The 19,662-nt window shown below is 41.3% G+C and overlaps 1 protein-coding gene across 1 annotated transcript; it reads right to left on the bottom strand.

The window, feature by feature from the left end:
* Positions 1–2,455: 2,455 nt before the first annotated feature.
* On the bottom strand, positions 2,456–18,630 carry eef1g (eukaryotic translation elongation factor 1 gamma). Its single transcript, XM_080745863.1, has 10 exons — positions 18,608–18,630; positions 16,948–17,106; positions 14,860–14,923; positions 14,445–14,587; positions 12,341–12,484; positions 10,885–11,014; positions 9,810–10,020; positions 7,883–8,055; positions 5,532–5,656; positions 2,456–2,823 (listed from the first exon to the last, which is right to left on the bottom strand). The coding sequence occupies exons 1-10, from the start codon at positions 18,617–18,619 to the stop codon at positions 2,665–2,667; spliced, it is 1,320 nt and encodes a 439-aa protein (XP_080601989.1). The 5' UTR covers positions 18,620–18,630; the 3' UTR covers positions 2,456–2,664.
* Positions 18,631–19,662: the final 1,032 nt, after the last annotated feature.

The raw sequence follows: 19,662 nt of genomic DNA, 5'->3' as shown, positions 1-19,662 counted from the left end.
GCAGATAAACTACTGGGTTTGTGAGTTTGTACTGGGCGTGCTCCAACCACATAAAAGATTTGATCTGTCCAAGGGCCTGTTGGATCACGATGCAAACATTTATCCTCTAATCTTTTGTCGGCTGAAAGGCATTCACGTCCCTTTGTTCACTTTAAAACATTCAGTTGCACGCAAAACTTTTGAATGTGAAAGCAAAAGCATGTCTGTTTGTCTACGTCAGATAAAATGCATCTGATATCATCAGATATGTATTAGCATCGTCGCAAATGTAACATTTGAGAAATATAAACTATAAAATGCAGGGACGTGCTGGCTATTGGGAAAAGCGGGACAACTCCCGAACGGCCGGCCATTAGGAAAAAATAAAATGTCGGCCTTCGTTCCATTTTGGGGGCTAGGCGGCCAATAAAGTAAATCATCACTGTCGGGCAGAAACCTTGTATCTCCATTCTCCAAGTTTCAAATCTGTAAATCTTTTCGCAAAGCAAAGCCCTGCTTCATCATACAAGGCCGTAGCACAAAAGTAGTGAAAACAGCCGATCTACAAGCACACAACGCCTCGCGTTGCGAGGCGTTGTGTACTTGTAGATGGGCTGTTTTCACTAGTTTAAATCATTTTTTAAATGATAAATACAAAACAAACGGTTTGGGACATACAAGGTTTCCAACCGACAACGACGAAATATAACTCATGTAATTGGCCCACTGGCTTGTCACTTGTCATGATCTGAAAATGGCAAATCTTTGAGTAGCAGCAGCGCTATAGAGAGCCTCTCCAACTCTTTTTCCTGGGCTGAATCATGTCCCTGATAAAATGTATTCCAATTCCAGTGGGTACATAAGTCAAAACCAGATTGGCCTGTTCCAACTTTCACTGCAAGTCACATGGAACACAGATCCGGGATTAAAGATTTAAGCAAAACTAAAGCAAGCCCTTGCAGCAGTTTGGGCAAATGTACCACCCTTTAAGAGCATATGCCTACCTTTTAAATCATTTAAAAGTATTAGTAAAGCTACACACTTAAGCTGAACCAACATGTGGAACGCCCTTCCGCAAGCCTTAAAGGAGAGCAAATCCCTAGCCTCCTTCAAAATTGGTATGAAGTCACCTTCAGGCGGCTGCTATTCGTGACTTGTAAATAGACAGCTTCCATGCTCCCACCCCTTCTTCCTGTCTTTGTATTTGATGTTATGCTTTTTCTGCTTTTGAAATCGATGTTATCCTAGATAAAGTACTATGTTCTATCCGTCTGTCTTTCAATGTTATATGAAATACATAGGGCTCTATTATGATCCAGGTCTTATGCCTTAACTTCTTTGCCTTTTTTTACTATATAGACATATTTTTTTAAAATATTTCAAATAGCTGATCTGCAAGCTCACAACGTGCAGACGTAGATCAGCATTTGAAGTATTTAAAAATGTTTTTCAAAATAGTAAAAAAAAAGGCAAAGAAGTTAAGGCATAAGACCTGGATCATAATAGAGCCCTTAGTCATGTGGTAATAAGCCGTAGTGCTTTCTAGGATCTCCTTTTAGTTGACCTTGTACCAGTGATATGTACCGTCATGAAACTGTACTTTTTTCTATTGCAAACTTCCAACAACATTTTCAATGGATTCTTCAACAGTGGTTTTACTGCTCTGTACCCTGAGCTCAAACTGTATGATTTCACTAGTGTTAGTGCGCCCTCTAGTGGTTCCAATGTTTGAACCCACCCATCTTCTATAATATAAACACTGTAGCTGCCATCTTGTTGACTGAATAAGCAAACGATTTCCAGACAGAACACAATCCTTTATTTCAACGGTGGGGCCACGATGTCCCAATTTAATAAGTAGGACGTGTTGCATTATACAAAAGAAAATATTGTCGTTGTCGGGTGGAAACTTTGTATGTCCAAAACAGTTTGTTTTGTACTGTATTTATCATTTTAAAAATGATTTAAACTAGTGAAAACAGACGATCTACAAGCACAACGCCTTGTGCTTGTAGATCTGCTGTTTTCACTACTTTTGTTCAACGGCCTTGTATGGCGAAGAAGGGCTTTACTTTGCGAGAAAAAAAGAAACGTACAAAAGTGAAACTTGGGAGATACGAGTTTCTGCCCGACAGTGACCATATGGTAAAAGGCCCCGAGTTCCAACGGTTTCTTCCAAAATAAAGGTTGAGTCACAAGCTTTGAGTTTATCATTTATTGTTCACTGCATTAGGCCATTATATACTCAACCATTTATGAAATGTCAGTTGTGTCCCCCTTTTTTTGGGTTGAAATCCATGGTTGTGTAAGAATCATGGACTTTTTATATTTTGGGTATGGAGATTAAGGTATAACTCAAGGCAAAAACTCAAGGCACAAAAGCCAAATCTAGATACGTAGAACACATATGGAACTTAGGAATACTGCATTCATAGACCCTTATATTCCTACACCAAACAAAACCAATCCCCCAAAATGACATTGTGGAAAATGCTTTATTATTGAACTGAAAAACAAAGAGGCGACGGAGATAAATCCACTGCTGACATAGTGCTGTTGTTTGTTCCAAGTCATTCTTTCAGTTTAATAGTACTGAGGGCAGGAAGTTTTTTATTTTTATTTGTCAGAGTTGACGAATAGCAGAAGCGCAGAGTGCTGTTGTTGAACTCACTGTCCACTTGTCCATCACTTGAAAACCTTGCCCTGGCTCATGGGCTTGCCCACGTGCTTGAACTCTCCCTCCCAGGAAAAGTACTCCTTCACCATGGTCTTGCACTCCTCGCTGTCTGGGTCCAATTTGCGCCAGTCGTACGACTCGTAATCGATTTGCCAGTCGTCGGACAGCTGCGGAGAAAGAACAAAGAAATGTGTTAGGGTTCGATTGTGAACGGAGACCGGATTACATAAATTAAGGTCCCCTCGTCGCTGTGGAAAAGCCTTTCGTCCATCGAGTGGGGATGTGCAACTTAACCCATTTAGGCCTGAACACATTATTACGCAATATTTTATGCTTTAAATATTAAAAAAATAGCAGATATACAAGCTCACAGCGCGAGTGCCGCGCTGCGAGCTTGTAGATCTGCTATTTTTGAAAAATCCTGAACATTTCAATTTTGACCCGATTCTATAAGTGTCTTTTGAATCCTTCTAAGGTTCTTTTGAAAAAAACTATGTTTCTATGTCAGCAATCTGGCCAGCCATCGTCAAAGAAAAGGTCCTTTTCACTTAAATGGAGCTCAGTCAGTCTGTTCTTGAGAGACTACTGAGTCAGTGGTTCTCAAACTTTTTCATGTGAAGGACCCCCAAAATGATATGTATTTGGCCACGGACCCCCATCTCAAAATATTCAGTTCCAGGGACCCCCCAGAAGCAAAATTTGAGTTACAAATGTTCGCTTTGAAAATACATATATTCAAAGATTTGCACACATTTTCATTATTTAAAAAAAATAGCAGATCTACAAGCTTGCTGTGAGCTTGTATATCTGCTATTTTTCACTGGTTAAAGCATTCAATAATTTTAGGCTTAATGGGTTAAGGGTCTCTCGTCGCTGTGGAAAAGGCCTTTCATCCATCGAGTGGGGATGTGCAACTTCAGATCAATAACCAAACTACTTAAAAACACTTACACACACACTGAAGCTCAATTTAAATTCAGTGGTATGAATTAGGGATGGACATCGGAATCGGCAAATATAAAAAATCGGCAGGTATGATATCAAACTGGCCGAATCGGTGACCGGTTTGATGCCAATTGTGTCTATGGCACTGCACATCATGATGCTCTGGTCCTGTGACTAAAGTAAACGTTAGCAAGTAGCAGCCAGTCTACTTAGTGGCAGCCTACAGAATACAGATGGTGCTGATTACCTTTGCAATGTAAGGATAATATTCCATAATCCTGTCAATGTCGTCTCCAAAGAGAAGGAGAAAAAAAAAACATGCGTCACCTGCTTTCCTCCTGCCAAGTCCAGACAGTCATATTTGACTGGATATTGTCTGTGATTTTGGATATTGTACTATTGTGATTGAATTGGCGTTGGTGTTCTTCTAGCTTATTGGTACTCAAATTGAAGTATGTCTTGTAAACGTTATGCAGATCGCTTGCAAAAAATAATTTCAGGTAAATCTATTCAGCTAGTGACGTCAGAGCACTACTCCATTTATGAGGATATATCAATATAAGTAGGGCTGTCACGATTATGACATTTTACATGACGATTAATTGTCGCTCAAATAATTGCGATTAGCGATTTAATTGCGATTTAATTGTGTTTCGGTCGTCAACAATTACATTTCCGTTTGGCTTGTAGGCTTTTAAGTTGCACATGGCAGATATGATACATAACCTAAAAATATAAAGAAATTACTGACATATTTGACAACTTTATACTTAAAAAAGAACGTTGATAGTGGAAATAGACGATCTACAAGCTCACAACGCATTGCGACCCGTTGTGAGCTTGTAGATCTGCCATTTCCACTATTTTTGAAGATGTTTGAAAATATTAAAAATTTTCAACATGTAAATGAGTATGACGATTGACAAAAATAATTGCGATTAGACGATTATGTAATAATTGTGACAACCCTAAATATACGCTGACCGGACCAACTTCATACTCAGCGACATGCAAGCCACGATGGGTCAGGCAGTTCTCGAGGTAGGCTGGTGACATGCTCACACGTACAGAGATTTTGTGAAATTATAGAAGCAGGGTTCCCACACATCTTTACCTGCGTCGACATATCTGCTTTGGTTTCCTCCGACATTGCAAATAGGACGATTGTCCTCCATGCCGTGATAGGTCTTCATATATTGCCTTGCCTGCTTGTTCCTGTACATTTCTCATGTGGGCCTACTACTAGGCATCCCCCTAAAGTACTACTGTCCACTGAATGCTGCTCGCCATTTCTTCTGTAGTGTAAAGCTTAAGCTGAACTATTGTTTCATTTTCATTACACCGCATTTACGTTCTCATAAATCAAAATACAATTCTTGCACTCTGTAATGATGTCAGTGACGCTTGGGTCACGCTGCAAGTGACGTTTTGGAGCGTTTCGGACAGTTTCATATGAGACTTGGCTTGTTAAATCAGGTTACTGCGTTCAGACTGAGACGGATCTTTAGAAATCAGATTTGAATCAGATCCGAAACCACCTCTGGATGTGGCTCAAGTCGTATTTGTAAAAGTCAGATTCCATGTGACCTGTCTGCATTTAGGTGAACTTTAAGTGAAAATAGAACATTTTGTGAAAATGGCAGATATGCAATCTCACAATACAATGTATTGTGTGTTTGTAGATTTTTTTATACAAAGTATATTGGGAGTTTATGTGTCCAGTCACTCACACTTGCTCAGCGATTAAATCACATATTTGCTAGTAGAAAAGAGAAACCTAGGTTAAGAGAGCAATCATGGCTAGCTTTTGGTTGGATGCGTATACAGATGTTAAAACCCAGCTTAAATTTGGGTGAAATAATTTGCAGGGACATTTGGTATAACATGTTCTTCCCTTCCAGATACTTACAGTGAAAGCCCAGATACTTACAGTGAAAGCCAGGTCCTGTCCTCTGAAGATCCAGATTCCAGATATGGAGCTGTCGTTGTTCGCACCAAACAGAAGCATGCTGGCGAAGCCGTTCTTTCTGAGCTTGTCCAGACGCTGGAACATACCTGGGAAGAGAAGGGTTAGGTGGTAAATAAGTAGCGAGCCATATGGGACACAGGGCAGGAGCCTATATCTCCCCTTTCTGTAGCGGGAGGAACTTCCTCCAAATCAAAACCTTGGATGCCAAGGGTCAAGCAGGAGGGCATTGGGTTACATTTTTCTTTACTAGTCTTTGCTGCGACCTGGTAAATAATTCAGCACTTGAACAGGAAAGTCTTAAAATCCTGGGTAGAAGAGGAAAGTTGCATTGTGCTGCTTCATCTTCTAACATCTGTCCATTATATCCTCACCAAGCAAAGAATGTTAACTTGTCTTCTTAAAGAAATCTGAAAATGTCATGATAGTCAATATTATTATGTTAAACCTATGTTTGGTGGGTGTTCCAATTTCCCTGGTGAGCATTCATATCGTTACTGTCGGGCAGAAACCTCATATCTCCACGTTTCAAATGTAAGTTTTTTCGTAAGTAAAGCCCAGCTTCATCATTCAAGGCCGTCGCACCAAAGTAGTGAAAACAGACACACAACGCCTCGCACTTGTTCTTGTAGATCGTCTGTTTTCACTAGTCTAAATCATTTTCAAAATGATAAATACAAAACGAACGGTATTTGGACATACAAGGTTTCCACCCGACAACGACGATATACAGACACTGTGATTGCACAGTGTTGCAGCGTGTTCAGTGTTCAATACACACTACACAGCCTTTCAATTTGAATCCAACTTTGGTAAACGGACATCTTGTTCAATGTGTCCACAGCATGAACCAGCCTTCTTCCTCACCAAGCAGAGACGACTGGGATTAATATGGACTCAGGTCTCTCTACCACCGTCAGATATAAGACTCAGTGCCATGAAAAGACACCGCCTTGCCCAGTGACGGGGGATGCCGTTTGCTTTGCCGTTCCCACAGAAATGACATCATGATGAACACACAGAATATATACATTTTTCCTTTTTTTCTCAACATCCCAGAATACCTCAGAAGAACATCGTTCTGTGAGAAAGTAGTTTAATTAACATTTAGCAAGCATCTTATCATGTCGTGTTTAGGATTGGGGTACTTATGCTGACTACAAATGCCCTCTCCCAAACAAACAAACAAATACTGAGATCCATTACCAATAGTTATCAATTTTCTACTTCAAACTTCAGTGTGTTGCAGATTTCCTATTATTATTTACAATTTCAGAGACCGCCATACCAATCACCTTCCATTAACCCACTGAAAAAGTATAAAGGGGGAAAAAAGCCATTTTTACAGCTCATCATTAAAGATTTAAATATATATACAGCCAACATCAAATGTAGGCTACAGAGTAGCTGATAAATTAACTAGGAAAGAAAGCAGTTCTTCTTTCCTCTGCTCTCCTCCGCTCCATTCACTACCAGAGGGGACGGTTTTGTAGCCTAGACTTGATGGAAATCAGTGCCTCATAATCACTAAGAATGGCCCAAATTGATTAACATTTCGTTGAGCTTTACATTTAATGTGGCTAAATTTGAAGAGTTGAATACCATTAGACAAAATAAAATCTAATCTAGCAAAATAAAATGACTAATATCATTATGGCCCCAAAAACCGTCCAATAAAAACCACCAACGATTGGACTCATCCAATCGCCAATATAATTGCCATATGCCCAACCTCAATTGATCATTTATATTTGGTTCAGTCTAGTTTTGCCTGCATGTTGATTAACATGGGGCAGGCGAGGCGTGTCAATCCGGTCTCCAGCCACTACTAAAATATGCCAATTGTGATGGCCATTGTAAGCCATTTACCTGTGGAACAATCATGTTTGTAGATCAATATAGACTAGACAGCAGCCTGCATTTTGACAACTACGGTCAGCCATCTAATCCACGTCAGTGTTTTCTGAACACGTCACCCCCACCTTTTGTTTTGGGCAGATCTACACTAATTTCATATATCGATGGCCAAAACGCAAAACCTCCTATCTTTCACTTGAAATGAGGACAACAGGCTATGCTGCACATGGTCTGCAAGATCCTTCTGCAGACAGATAGATGTTGAACACACATTTTCTTTTTCATTTTCCCAGACAGGAGGTTTTGCGTTTTGGCCATCGATATGGCCTTTATGAAATCCAAACTGAGAAATGTAAGCCAACAGTGGAAAGAAAATTAAAACACACTGACCACATTGAATCACCTTTGTGATCTGCTCAAAACACTATACAGACTAGAGCCAGCCGTTTGTGTCTCACCTGAGATGAGGTTGCAGCTCATGAAGGTCTGGGTGAGCTCATTTGGGAACTTATATTGTCCGTACCAGATGGAGAAGCCCTCGCGGTCAAAGTGCTCCCAGAAGTAGGGGACGGCTACAGTCAGGGTGTCCTCGTTAGAGTACTTCCTCTTGAACTCATCCATGATGAATGCGCTGGAATAACGACAGGACAAGAGTAATGTTTTAGCTCAGGGGTCTTCAATGTTTTCAGGCCAAGGACCCCTTATTTGAGAGAGAGAGAGATGAAGCAGGGACCCCCACAACCTTTTCGTAGATTCCATATAGTTTCATTGTTTGACAGCACAATCATCAGTGTAGTTTGGATTCATGTCAATTTGGGTTTTCAGATATTTAACCACTTGAACCATCAATACTTTTAAAACTTGACCTTTCACTATGTACTTAAGTCTGCTCTTTTCCCCCCTCTGCACCAAAGCTTGTTGCCGAAAATAGATGATCTACAAGCTCACAACGCCTCGCAGCGCGAGGCATTGTAAACAAATGCAATATACAGATGAATAAAACAAAATAAACAGCCATACAATTTGAATGCAACAGACATCTTGTTCATTGTGTCCACAGCATGAACCAGCCTTCTTCCTCACCAAGCAGAGACGACTGGGATTAATATGGACTCAGGTCTCTCTACCACCGTCAGATATAAGACTCAGTGCCATGAAAGGACACCGCCTTGCCCAGTGACGGAGGATGCCGTTTCCTTCTACAGTACAACTTCTACAGTACATTGAAGTGGATATGTGTTGGGGTAGCTCCAAGACATGGCTTTCGAATGCCATAATAACACAATATAATTCAGGCATTCAGCAGTCACCCATATCATAGACTTGGAAACCCAGGCTTAAAAATAAGCCTGGGCAAGCCCCCCTATAACTGTGCTGGTTCATGACATTTTAATTTTATAAATAAATGTAGCCGTTCAGATATCTTATTTTACATCAGTATTGTTCACGTGAACTGGTTTGTTTAGGCTTATCCATTATAATACCGCTATGATTTATCACTCGTTTTCCACCGCGGATCACTTCCTCATTTACTCAAAGCGGACAGCAGCAGGAGTCATGTCTCCCTCCATGTCATTTAGAGACGCTGGAGGACCCGGCCAGATCCGCCGGGCAGCATAGAATGTGCCGCGTTAGGTTAGACTACCCTTATCGTTCATGACCAACACACGTCACAGAGCAAGGTCAAACTAACCATGACGAACCTTAGTGAACTAATAGTACCAGTAAGACTCCCTAATCGGGAGATAAGCGACCGTCAGGTCACAGCGTGATTTTAGGGCAAAATGTGTAGGAGCAGTGTCCAAAAAATGTGTTTGAGAAAAATCGGCCTGATTGTGGCGCTATACCACGTTGCGTGATTTTAGGGCAAAAATTGTAGGAGCTGTGTCCATAAATGTGTTTTGCAAGAATCGGCCTCATGGTGGCGCTAGAAGAGGGTCATGTGAGAATTGATGGGTGGAGGTTGTGGTTTGGCAGGCAAGGAGTGTGTGTGCAAAATTTGGCATGGATCGGGGCAATGGTTGCGGAGATATGAGCAGGGCAAAAGTGTGACTTGTGACAGACAGACTGACGGACAGCTGGTCGAGGTTTTGATAGTAACTGCGACCTGACGGTCGCAACTAGGTAAGTATTCATGAAACTAGTTCCAAGACAGGAAGCATGAAATAAAGTATGAATAAGGAAAGCTATGGAATTAAGTCTGAAGATGGGAGTTTTGTGGTGACTGCTGCAAAATACAGGGAGCGACTGCAGTACCGACATACGGGACGTCACAGCTTCGGGTGTCAGGAGGGAAAAAGAGTCTCTTCACATTATGCAAAAATATGGATAGGGAATGCTTGTGATATGTAATGCAAGCTATGCCAAGTGTATTTTCTTTTTTACCTCTTTGGCAGATGTGCGAAAGGGTCCTTTGTTTTGGGCTCAGAGGCCAGAGCTGCTTCACATTCATCCATCTCCTCGTCGTCAGCGGGGGCAGGCTTCTTCTCTTCTTTTTTCTTCTCTTTCTTCTCCTGGGGCTTGGCAGCGTCCTTTCCAGCCTTCTCTTTCTTAGGAGGAGTCTCTTTCTTGGGCTGCATCTCGCCAAACTTCTTGGCTGGAGGGAGCGGAACAACGTACGTTTTAGATTAACCAAGTACAGAGTATCTGGTGGTCAGGGACTTGTTGTTGGATGTTGGGATTGTGAAATACACAAAAGTTCGAGTCAGCACAAATGCAGCCTGAAAACATATTTGCAAACACTTCCAGATAGATTCTAACACTTAAAAAAGAATGCCTTTTATGTAGACCATGCGTTTCCCCAAATAACCATATAGTCGTTTTCATCCCAGCCATATTAAGGAATTTTCTCAGTCAAAGAAATATCATTAATCTGCTAAACAGTTTCAAAACATCAGAATATATAATATATTAATTATAATTGACAAGGTTGAATAGTAAAACATTACGCTTTGCAAATAATGGTAAGAGTTATCAGTCTTCATGTATGAGAGCTAAAATCCTCTCAACTTTGTTTCACAGAAATATATAGTGATTGGCTTCAGTACATATCAAGAACAGGCAGTGTACTGAAGTTAATATCACAAGTGATTCCAAATGGAATTTAAGTAAAAATATAGCCAAAATCGGGTAAACTAATAATGCAATATACATTACAATAGTTACACAATATAAAAAAACACAGCCATACAATTTGAATGCAACTCTGGTAAACTGACATCTTGTTCAATGTGTCCACAGCATGAACCAGCCTTCTTCCTCACCAAGCAGAGACGACTGGGATTAATATGGACTCAGGTCTCTCTACCACCGTCAGATATAAGACTCAGTGCCATGAAAGGACACCGCCTTGCCCAGTGACGGAGGATGCCGTTTGCCTTCTACACCTTTTACAGTCCATGGAAATGGATATTTGTCACAACATTCCGCTTGTTGCGACTACATTTTCAAAAAAACTCACAGTCAAACTGAGCCATCTTGTCACACAGCTTGACCTCCCCAAGGACCGCCTTGAACTGTGGCTGGTTGACGCAAGTGACAAACCAACGTGTCACATTTGGGTATGGCTGACGGAAAGAAGGTTCCAGGACCTGTTATGAGGAAGACACGGACTGGATCAAGGCAATGAAAGCTGAGAGTTGAACAAGATAAGGCATTTCATGGATTCACAGCAACAACAAAAAGCCAATGCCATACAATTTGAATGCAACTTTGGTAAACGGTTATCTTGTTCAATGTGTCCACAGCATGAACCAGCCTTCTTCCTCACCAAGCAGAGACGACTGGGATTAATATGGACTCAGGTCTCTCTACCACCGTCAGATATAAGACTCAGTGCCATGAAAGGACACCGCCTTGCCCAGTGACGGAGGATGCCGTTTCCTTCTACAACCTCTACGGTACATTGAAGTTGATATTTGTTGGGTAGCTCCAAGACTTGGCTTTCAAATGCCATAATGCTGTCACCCTTATGACCAACACACGTCACAGTGCAAGGTCAAACTAACTATGACGGACCTTGGTAAGATATACAAGCTCACAGCTCGGCACCGAGTGCCGCGCTGCGAGCTTGTAGATCTGCTATTTTTGAAAAAGTCGTGAAAATGTGTGCAAATCTTTGAATATATGTATTTATATGTACATATATGTATATTATATGTATGAATGAATGAACCATTGTAAAGCGCTTTGAGCACTTGGAAAAGTGCTATAAAAATGCAATTCATTATTATTATTTTCAAAGCAAACGTTTGTAATTTTGCTTCTGGGTGGTCCCTGGAACTAGATATTTTGAGATGGGGGTCCGTGGCCAAATACATATCATTTTGGGGGTCCTTCACATGAAAAGGTTTGAGAACCACTGACATAGCAGTCTCTCAAAAACAGACTAACTGAGCTCCAGTTAAGTGAAAAGGACCCTTTCTTTGACGATGGCTGGCCAGATTGCTGACATATAGAAACATAGGTTTTTTCCAAAAATCTTAGAAGGATTCAAAAGACACTTATAGAATTGGGTCAAAATTCTAATTTTCACGATAAAAAAAAAAAATAGCAGATCTACAAGCTCGCAGCGGTGCCGCGCTGTGAGCTTGTATATCTGCTATTTTTTTATATTTAAAGCATAAAATATTGCGTCATAATGTGTTCAGGCCTAAATGGGTTAAGGTATAACTGTTTGTTTCTGTCTAATGAAAACATTATTTCTAATTACAAACACATTTCTTATAATGATATAAAGCGACTATATCTGCAGTAAATAAAATTTACTGCAGATATAGTAATCTGCAGTAAAATTACTGCAATAAAATAATCTGCAGGACCAAAATTCCTGCAGATTATTACACACGGGAGGATAAACATTATTGCAACCGATGCATCTCTACGCGTTACTTTTTTATTAGTGGGCATGTGCCTACCTGTTTGTAGAGCCAGAGCATGGAGCAGGCTACTGTGATATCAGCCAGGGTGACCCTCTCACCAACCAGGAAGGTACGAGTGTTCAGGTGATTGTTGAGCACTGTGAAGACCTTTTTCACCTCCTCCTTGGCCTGCTCTGTGGCCTGAAGAGACAAGAGATAGGATACTGAGGAATTAGATTAAAGTGCAATAGGACATGTACAGTAGACCCATTACATTGGCAAACGTGTTCACAAACTCAATATCTTGGAATCTTATGCACCCCAAGGTGTGCAGACACATTTTGACAAACTAGGTGTTTGTGTCTGCCCTGAGCCTGGGGTTCAATACCTGGTCAAGTCATACCAAAGACTATAAAAACAGCATCCAACAACATCCTGCTTGGCACTCGGCATCAAGGGGGTCCCTGACATACTAGTAACTAGCATAATGTCTATGGGGGTTTACCTATAGATCAAGCTGCTTCATGCTACAGAAACAGGACACTGACACTCGTCTTATAATAATACAATTTATATAGCACTTTTCTAAATACTCATTCGCATTATAGAAACAAAATAATGGGCCCTGTGGTGAATATTATTACTCTTATAATTATAATTGACAAGGTTGAATAGTAAAACATTACGCTTTGCAAATAATGGTAAGAGTTATCAGTCTTCATGTATGAGAGCTAGAATCCTCTCAACTTTATTTCACAGACATATATAGTGATTGGCTTCATCAGTACATATCAAGAACAGGCAGTGTACTGAAGTTAATATCACAAGTGTTTCCAAATGGAATTAAAGTAAAAATATAGCCAAAATCAATAGCATATTAGGTTAACTAATAATGCAATATACATTACAATAGTTACACAATATAAAAAAACAGCCATACAATTTGAATGCAACTTTGGTAAACAGACTTCTTGTTCAATGTGTCCACAGCATGAACCAGCCTTCTTTCTCACCAAGCAGAGACGACTGGGATTAATATGGACTCAGGTCTCTCTACCACCGTCAGATATAAGACTCAGTGCCATGAAAGGACACCGCCTTGCCCAGTGACGGAGGATGGCTCTGGGACCAACGGTTCCCAAGGCTACTTATGTCTGTTAAGTTAAATCAAAAGATTTTACTCATTCTGAGCTTGACCTGCCTTTTTGGGTGACACAGCACCTGCTTCCCCCTGCAGCATTTAAAGAGCATCTTCAGGCAGATTAAGGGTAGTACCGACAGGACAAAGTCCGCAACTAAAGTACTGGGCCTGGGTTCATGGCAAAACATATGCTGCCCTATGCAGTCATGGAGGACGCACCAAGCTCAAGCTCACATTGCATTTGTAGTGAGCTTGTAGATCGGCAATTTTCACTTGAAACGTTAAGACTTTAGTAGCCCCATTCCCAGCCTTTTCTCATCTCTGAGGAGGAAAGCCTGGTAATGAGCTAATGCAGAGCGTTAGGGAAGCACATACAACATTCGTTGTATGTGCTTCCCCCGGAAGCTGTCTTTTATGACCAATCACAACGCCGTTTTCATGCACAGAGAATGTTAACGATATTCAAAGCATCCACATAACTTCCTTGGGTGGTACTTTCGGTTAGACCCTCAATGGCAGATCTCGCACAGCGTTGCGTGGCGCTTTGAAACAAATTCTGGACATGATTGCGGTAGTTAATTTTAATGGCACTGTAAAGTCCATCAACTCGTCGACAAATGCCTCAGACACGTCAACTAGCAAAATACTGAGTTGTTCATCCCTACTCAAAAGAACAATCGCAACAGCAATCTCTGACACTTCAGTTGGGGTGTATTTTCCTCTTTTTTTTTTTAAATGGGTAAAAATAGCGATTATTTTTTTAACACATTTCCTTAACGGTTATCGGTTACTTAATCGATAAGGCTTAACAGTGACTGGTTAAGATCATTAGCTAAAATACTTTAACCCTAGCATCCTTATTCTGGGGGCAACGTTCACCGTTGTGAACTTGTAGATTGACCATTTTTTGTCAGACTACTGGAGTGATTTAAGTGCACCAAGTACATTTGAAACTCCGTTTGACTAAGCACAGAGAGGTTTAAGCGGTTTTAAACCTGATAACGTTGAGATAAGGTGTACCTGCTTGTTGAACTGCATGATTCCCAGGGTGGGGAAGACCCATGCGCTGGCTGGAGGGATGATCTCTGCGTCAGCGAAGCTCACCCACTGCAGCACCTGAGCTGCAGCCTGGGGAGAGGTGCCACGCAGGGTGTCATTGCTCACTGTGGAGTGCATGGCGGAGAAGATAAGAATAGACAAGACATACAATCAATGCAAGGCCTCAAGACCAACCATACCATTCATAATTAAACCCTCCTAAAGAACACAGAAGTCCCTGGAATCCACTTTGAGAACAACTGCTATACACAGTATTATACATCTCAGAATACGCCTAACAATCCTACTCTACAAGAACCCAGGTGACTTACAATCTAGGATCACAAGTAAGGACAATCAAAATGACCTCATAATAACATGGATGGGAGAGACTTACGGTAGTGAGCAATGGCATTACTCTCAAACAGACAGAAGCCGTCATCTCCCTGGTACGCAGGGACCTGTAGAGGAGGACAGTGTCAGGCAGTGAGTAGGACTGTCATGATCATGACAGTTCAAGATGATTAATTCAGAATTTATTTTTTTAGGCTTTGTCAACAAAGATTGCACGGGGCAGCTATGACAATTAGCCTAAATATCCCAAGAAATGACTGACAATGACGCCTGATTTGGAATCGCACATGAGTTCTGAGCGGAGCCGTTTGTTTTCACGCCCGTCGGCAGTTTAGTTACTCACCAGCGTTAGTTTCAGTGAGGTTAGGTTAGGGTTAGGCATAGTTTTACTGAGGTTAGGGTTAGGCATAGTTTTACTGAGGTTAAGGTTAGGGTTAGAGTTAGGGTTAGGTGGTCGCACCGCCGTGCGGTCCAAGCGAACAAAAAGGAGCGCTCCCTAGCTCCAGTTCAGCCAATCACCTCCCGCACCACCCTGCCCCGCCTGGAGGACATCTACCCCAGACGCTGCAGAGCGAAGGCAACAAAAATAATGAAGGACAGCTCTCACCCAGGCCACCACTTGATCAAGTGGCTGCCGTCTGGGAGGAGATTGAGACACTTAGCCGCAAAAACAGAGAGGATGAAGAATAGTTTCTTTCCTCAGGCCATCAGGGCACTTGGAAATGCCAATTAGATGGTGTATGTACAGTACAATTAATTGCTGCTATTTATTATGATCTTAAAACTTTTAACTAGTATTAGGGTATGAATTTTACTGGATCGCACTTTTAACTTTAACTTATGGACTGCTATGCTTCTACTGTCACTGTTATTGTTGTTTTTATGTTGTTGGTTTTATGTTTTTATGTGCAAAGTCTTGGAGTGGCTGCGGCCCTAATTTCACTGCTCATTTCGATGCTGTATGTGACAATAAAAACCCTTGAACCTTGAATCAAAAGCTTCCATGGGTGGGGTTTGCCCAGAACTCATGTGCGATTCCAAATAACGTGACAAGGACCACCATTGGTCTGCCACCAATACTCAAAAGATATACTAAGGACAGGGTAGCAATTTTAAATAATTGTATACACTTTCAACATACTTTTGATTAGAGGAAATGGGTGATCTACAGCTCACAACGCACCACAATGCAACGCGTTGTGAGCTTGAGGGAAAGGATTGACAATTAAGCAAAAATAATTGTGATCATGTCAAAAGATGTTGATCAGGCGACTATGTAATTGACAGACCTTGCAGAGAGCCGCACTAAAGAAACTGCATTAAGTTACACAACGTGGGTGTAGTCTAGACTCTAGAGGTTTCTCATACCGGTTATGAGGACCACCTAAGTTATCCAACCAGTTGTTCCACCTCCTTATACCAGTAGAAACACGCTTCTGTTCGACACTTTTTTTTTGGTGCAAAAAAATGTAGTTATTCCATGGCAGCCGAGTTTTATATAAAGCAGGAGTCTTTAACAGGGGGTCCGGGACCCCTAGGGGTCCTCAGAGTTACTACTGGGGGTCCTCCAAATCTTCCAATCCTTGTATTAACAACTTGAACCCTAGTGTCCATATTCTGAGAACTGTAGCCAAAAATAGCAGATCTACAAGCTCACAACGCCTCGCAGTGCGAGGCATTGTGAGCTTGTAGATCTATTTTCGGCAAAGAGGTTTGGTGTAGAGGGGAAAAAGAGCAGACTAAGTACATAGTAAAAGGTCAAGTTCAAAAGTTAATGACGGCTCAAGTGGTTAAATGTCTTAAAACACAAATTGACATGAATCCAAAACACGCTGACGATTGTGCCGTCAAACGATTAAACTATATGGAATCTATGAAAAGGTTGTGGGGGGTCCCTGCTTCATCTCTCTCTCAACTAAGGCGTCCTTGGCCTGAAAACGTTGAAGACCCCTGATATATTAAGAAAATGCATAAGACCCAGAAATAGTGGACTATCCTGTACCGAGGATGGCAGTATTGCAGTAATATTAGTCCTTGCAAAGGAGAAACCCCACCCCAATGCCTGCAAAATAGACAACTGGAGTAACCCCCCCAAAAGTACTAGATTGAATATCACAGCTCTTTTACTGACCTTGCCCAGAGGGAAGTTCTTCACGAAGTCTGGGGTACGGTTCGTCTGTCCGAAGGTGAAGGCAGGGGCATTGCTGGCCGTCTTGAGGCGAGCACCGCTATACTGGGCTGCGATCTGAGCCTTGAAGGCACGCCAGTTGTCTGGGTACGTGTACAGGGTCTAGAAAAGAGGAAAAGGAGATAAATGACAAAGCATTCTTAGTAAGAGTTAACAGCTAATGTCAAAGTATATAGCACTGTACCCTGGGAAGAAATTGAACTAATTAGTTGATCATGTCACATAATCATTAGGGGTGGGGGTTGTTTTAGAACCATTGTCATTTGTCACCAATTATTGCACCAAAAGGCCCAACATTTCAATGAGCTCACTATGCAGTCTACTCCAATATAAAAGGGTCAACTACAGACCAAAGCAAAGGAGTTTACATCATGATTCAGCAGTTGGGAATTACAACAAGACCAGTCCATTTAAAGATCTAAACCAGGGGTCTTCAAAAGGGGGTCCGGGACATACCAGGGGGTCCTCAGAGTTCCTACAGGGGGTCCTCCAAATCTTTGTGTGTTTTTCTCTCTTTTTTTATATTAAACACAAGCGTCCATTCTTAGAATATTCTTAGAATTCTTTAGCCAAAAATAGCAGATGATCGGCTATTTTTGGCAAAGAGCTTTGGTGTAGAGGGGAAAAAGAGCAGACTAAGTACAGAGTGAAAGGTCAAGTTTTTTAACTATTGATGGTTCAAGTGGTTAAATAACTGAAAACAAATTGACATGAATCCAAAATACACTGATGATTTGGCTGTCAAACAATGAAACTATAGAATCTATGAAAAATGAGGGGGTCCCTGCTTCATCTCTCTCTCTCTCAACTAAGGAGTCCTTCCTTGGCCTGAAAACATTGAAGACCCCTGATGATCTAAACAATGAATCTGGAGGTTGTCCCACAAAATGACTCAACGTGTCATTGTTTAATGACATGCACAAAGTGAGGCAACATTACTATTCCTTCCTGCACATATTCGGTTCCGGGACAGTACCTATGTTCCCCAGGTTCTATGTTCCCCAGGTTCTATGTTCCCCAGGTTCTTACCACCTAAACCTACCACTATCCCTAACCTCACTAAAACTAATGCTGTGAGGTGGGGAACATAGAACCTGGGGAACATAGGGTGGACCCCTTCGGTTTCTTTCTTGATAGGCTAACTAGTTACTAGCCACCAACACAGGAACAAATAACAGTTTAGCCCTCATTTACACAACTGGAAAAAAGACAATACACCTTGCACAGCCTTTAATCATCAACATTTCAGCCCACTGAGGTTTAAACAAAAAGGGGAAAACGTCCTAATAGTAGTAAGAATAGGAATTCTAACTGAACAGATCTAAGTGAACGTGGCACACATCAGTCCAGGGGCGTCATGCTTACAGCCTGCCTAGTGTAGCCTATGCCTATGCAACGTCAATATATAAACTCGGGGATGGGACGAACGCTGAATGCATGTTATCACTAAAATATCGTCAACATCGGCTGCGCAACATGCAGGAGGGACATAATTTAGTGATGGCGGTTCGCTAGGCGCTCGGATGGGGCCGATGTTGACGGGATAGCGGCTACCGAACAGCGGGGGAAGCTGAATGGGTGTCCGTTGCTCCATCTTACTCACCCCGGCCGCCATCTTCAGGACGAGAGAAAGGAAGAGCGAGAGGCGCGCTCCACTGACGTATTCAAAGCCGGCTACGGCGGGCACGCCCACGTCGCCCTATTTAAACGTTTCGTCTCTCTGGGGTCATGAATGATGAGAGGATGGAACTCCTTGGATTTATGTTATGATTATGATTTATTGCAGGAGTCTTCAACGTTTTCAGGCCAAGGACCCCAGTTGAGAGAGAGAGAGAGATGAAGCAGGGACCCCCACAACCTGTTCATAGATTCCATATAGTTTCATTGTTTGACAGCACGATCATCAGTGTATTTTGGATTCATGTCAATTTGTGTTTTCAGATATTTAACCACTTGAACCGTCAATACATAATAAACTTGACCTTTCACTCTGTACTTAGTCTGATCTTTTTCCCCTCATCATGAATCATGAATGATGAGAGGATGGAACTCCTTGGATTTATGTTATGATTATGATATTATGATTTATTGCATATTTTTCAGAGATAGAAAAAGTACTCAAATGTTTTATTTAAGAACAATTATCAATACTGCAATGCAGAAATACTCTATTACAAGTAGTCCGGAATTACTTGAGGAAAAGTACAAAAGTATTGTCATCGTCATAATGTACTTAAAAGTACAAAAAATAGAAGGGACTCAATATGCAGAATGTCCCAATTTTCAAAATCTAAAACTCTTTTGAAAATAGCAGATCTACCAACTCACAATGTGACGCATTGTGATCTTATAGATCGGCTACTTTCAAAATATAGGCCTGAAGTTGTTAATCTATGTTTTGTAATAATAATCAATCTACACATTAACCATTAACTTAGGTTTTCAAATTATTGTAGTGGAGTGAAAGTACAATGTTTGGATCCAAGATGTCGTGGAGTAGAATATAGCATTATATTTAATTGTAGGGGAAAAGGATAGGCATAAATAAGCTCTGAGCTTCGGCCTATGCCTTTTCGATCAGCTAGAAATTGCTGTAATGTTTTTTGTTTCTGTGATAATTTTGATGAGGATCGAAATAAACTAAACTAAACCAGATTA

This window comes from Nannobrachium achirus (genome assembly GCF_963921795.1).
Source record: "Nannobrachium achirus genome assembly, chromosome: 17".
In the NCBI taxonomy this organism is placed as follows: Eukaryota; Metazoa; Chordata; class Actinopteri; order Myctophiformes; family Myctophidae; genus Nannobrachium; species Nannobrachium achirus.
The sequence above is the reverse complement of the archived record's forward strand: the minus strand, read 5'-3'. Positions and strand labels throughout refer to the sequence as shown.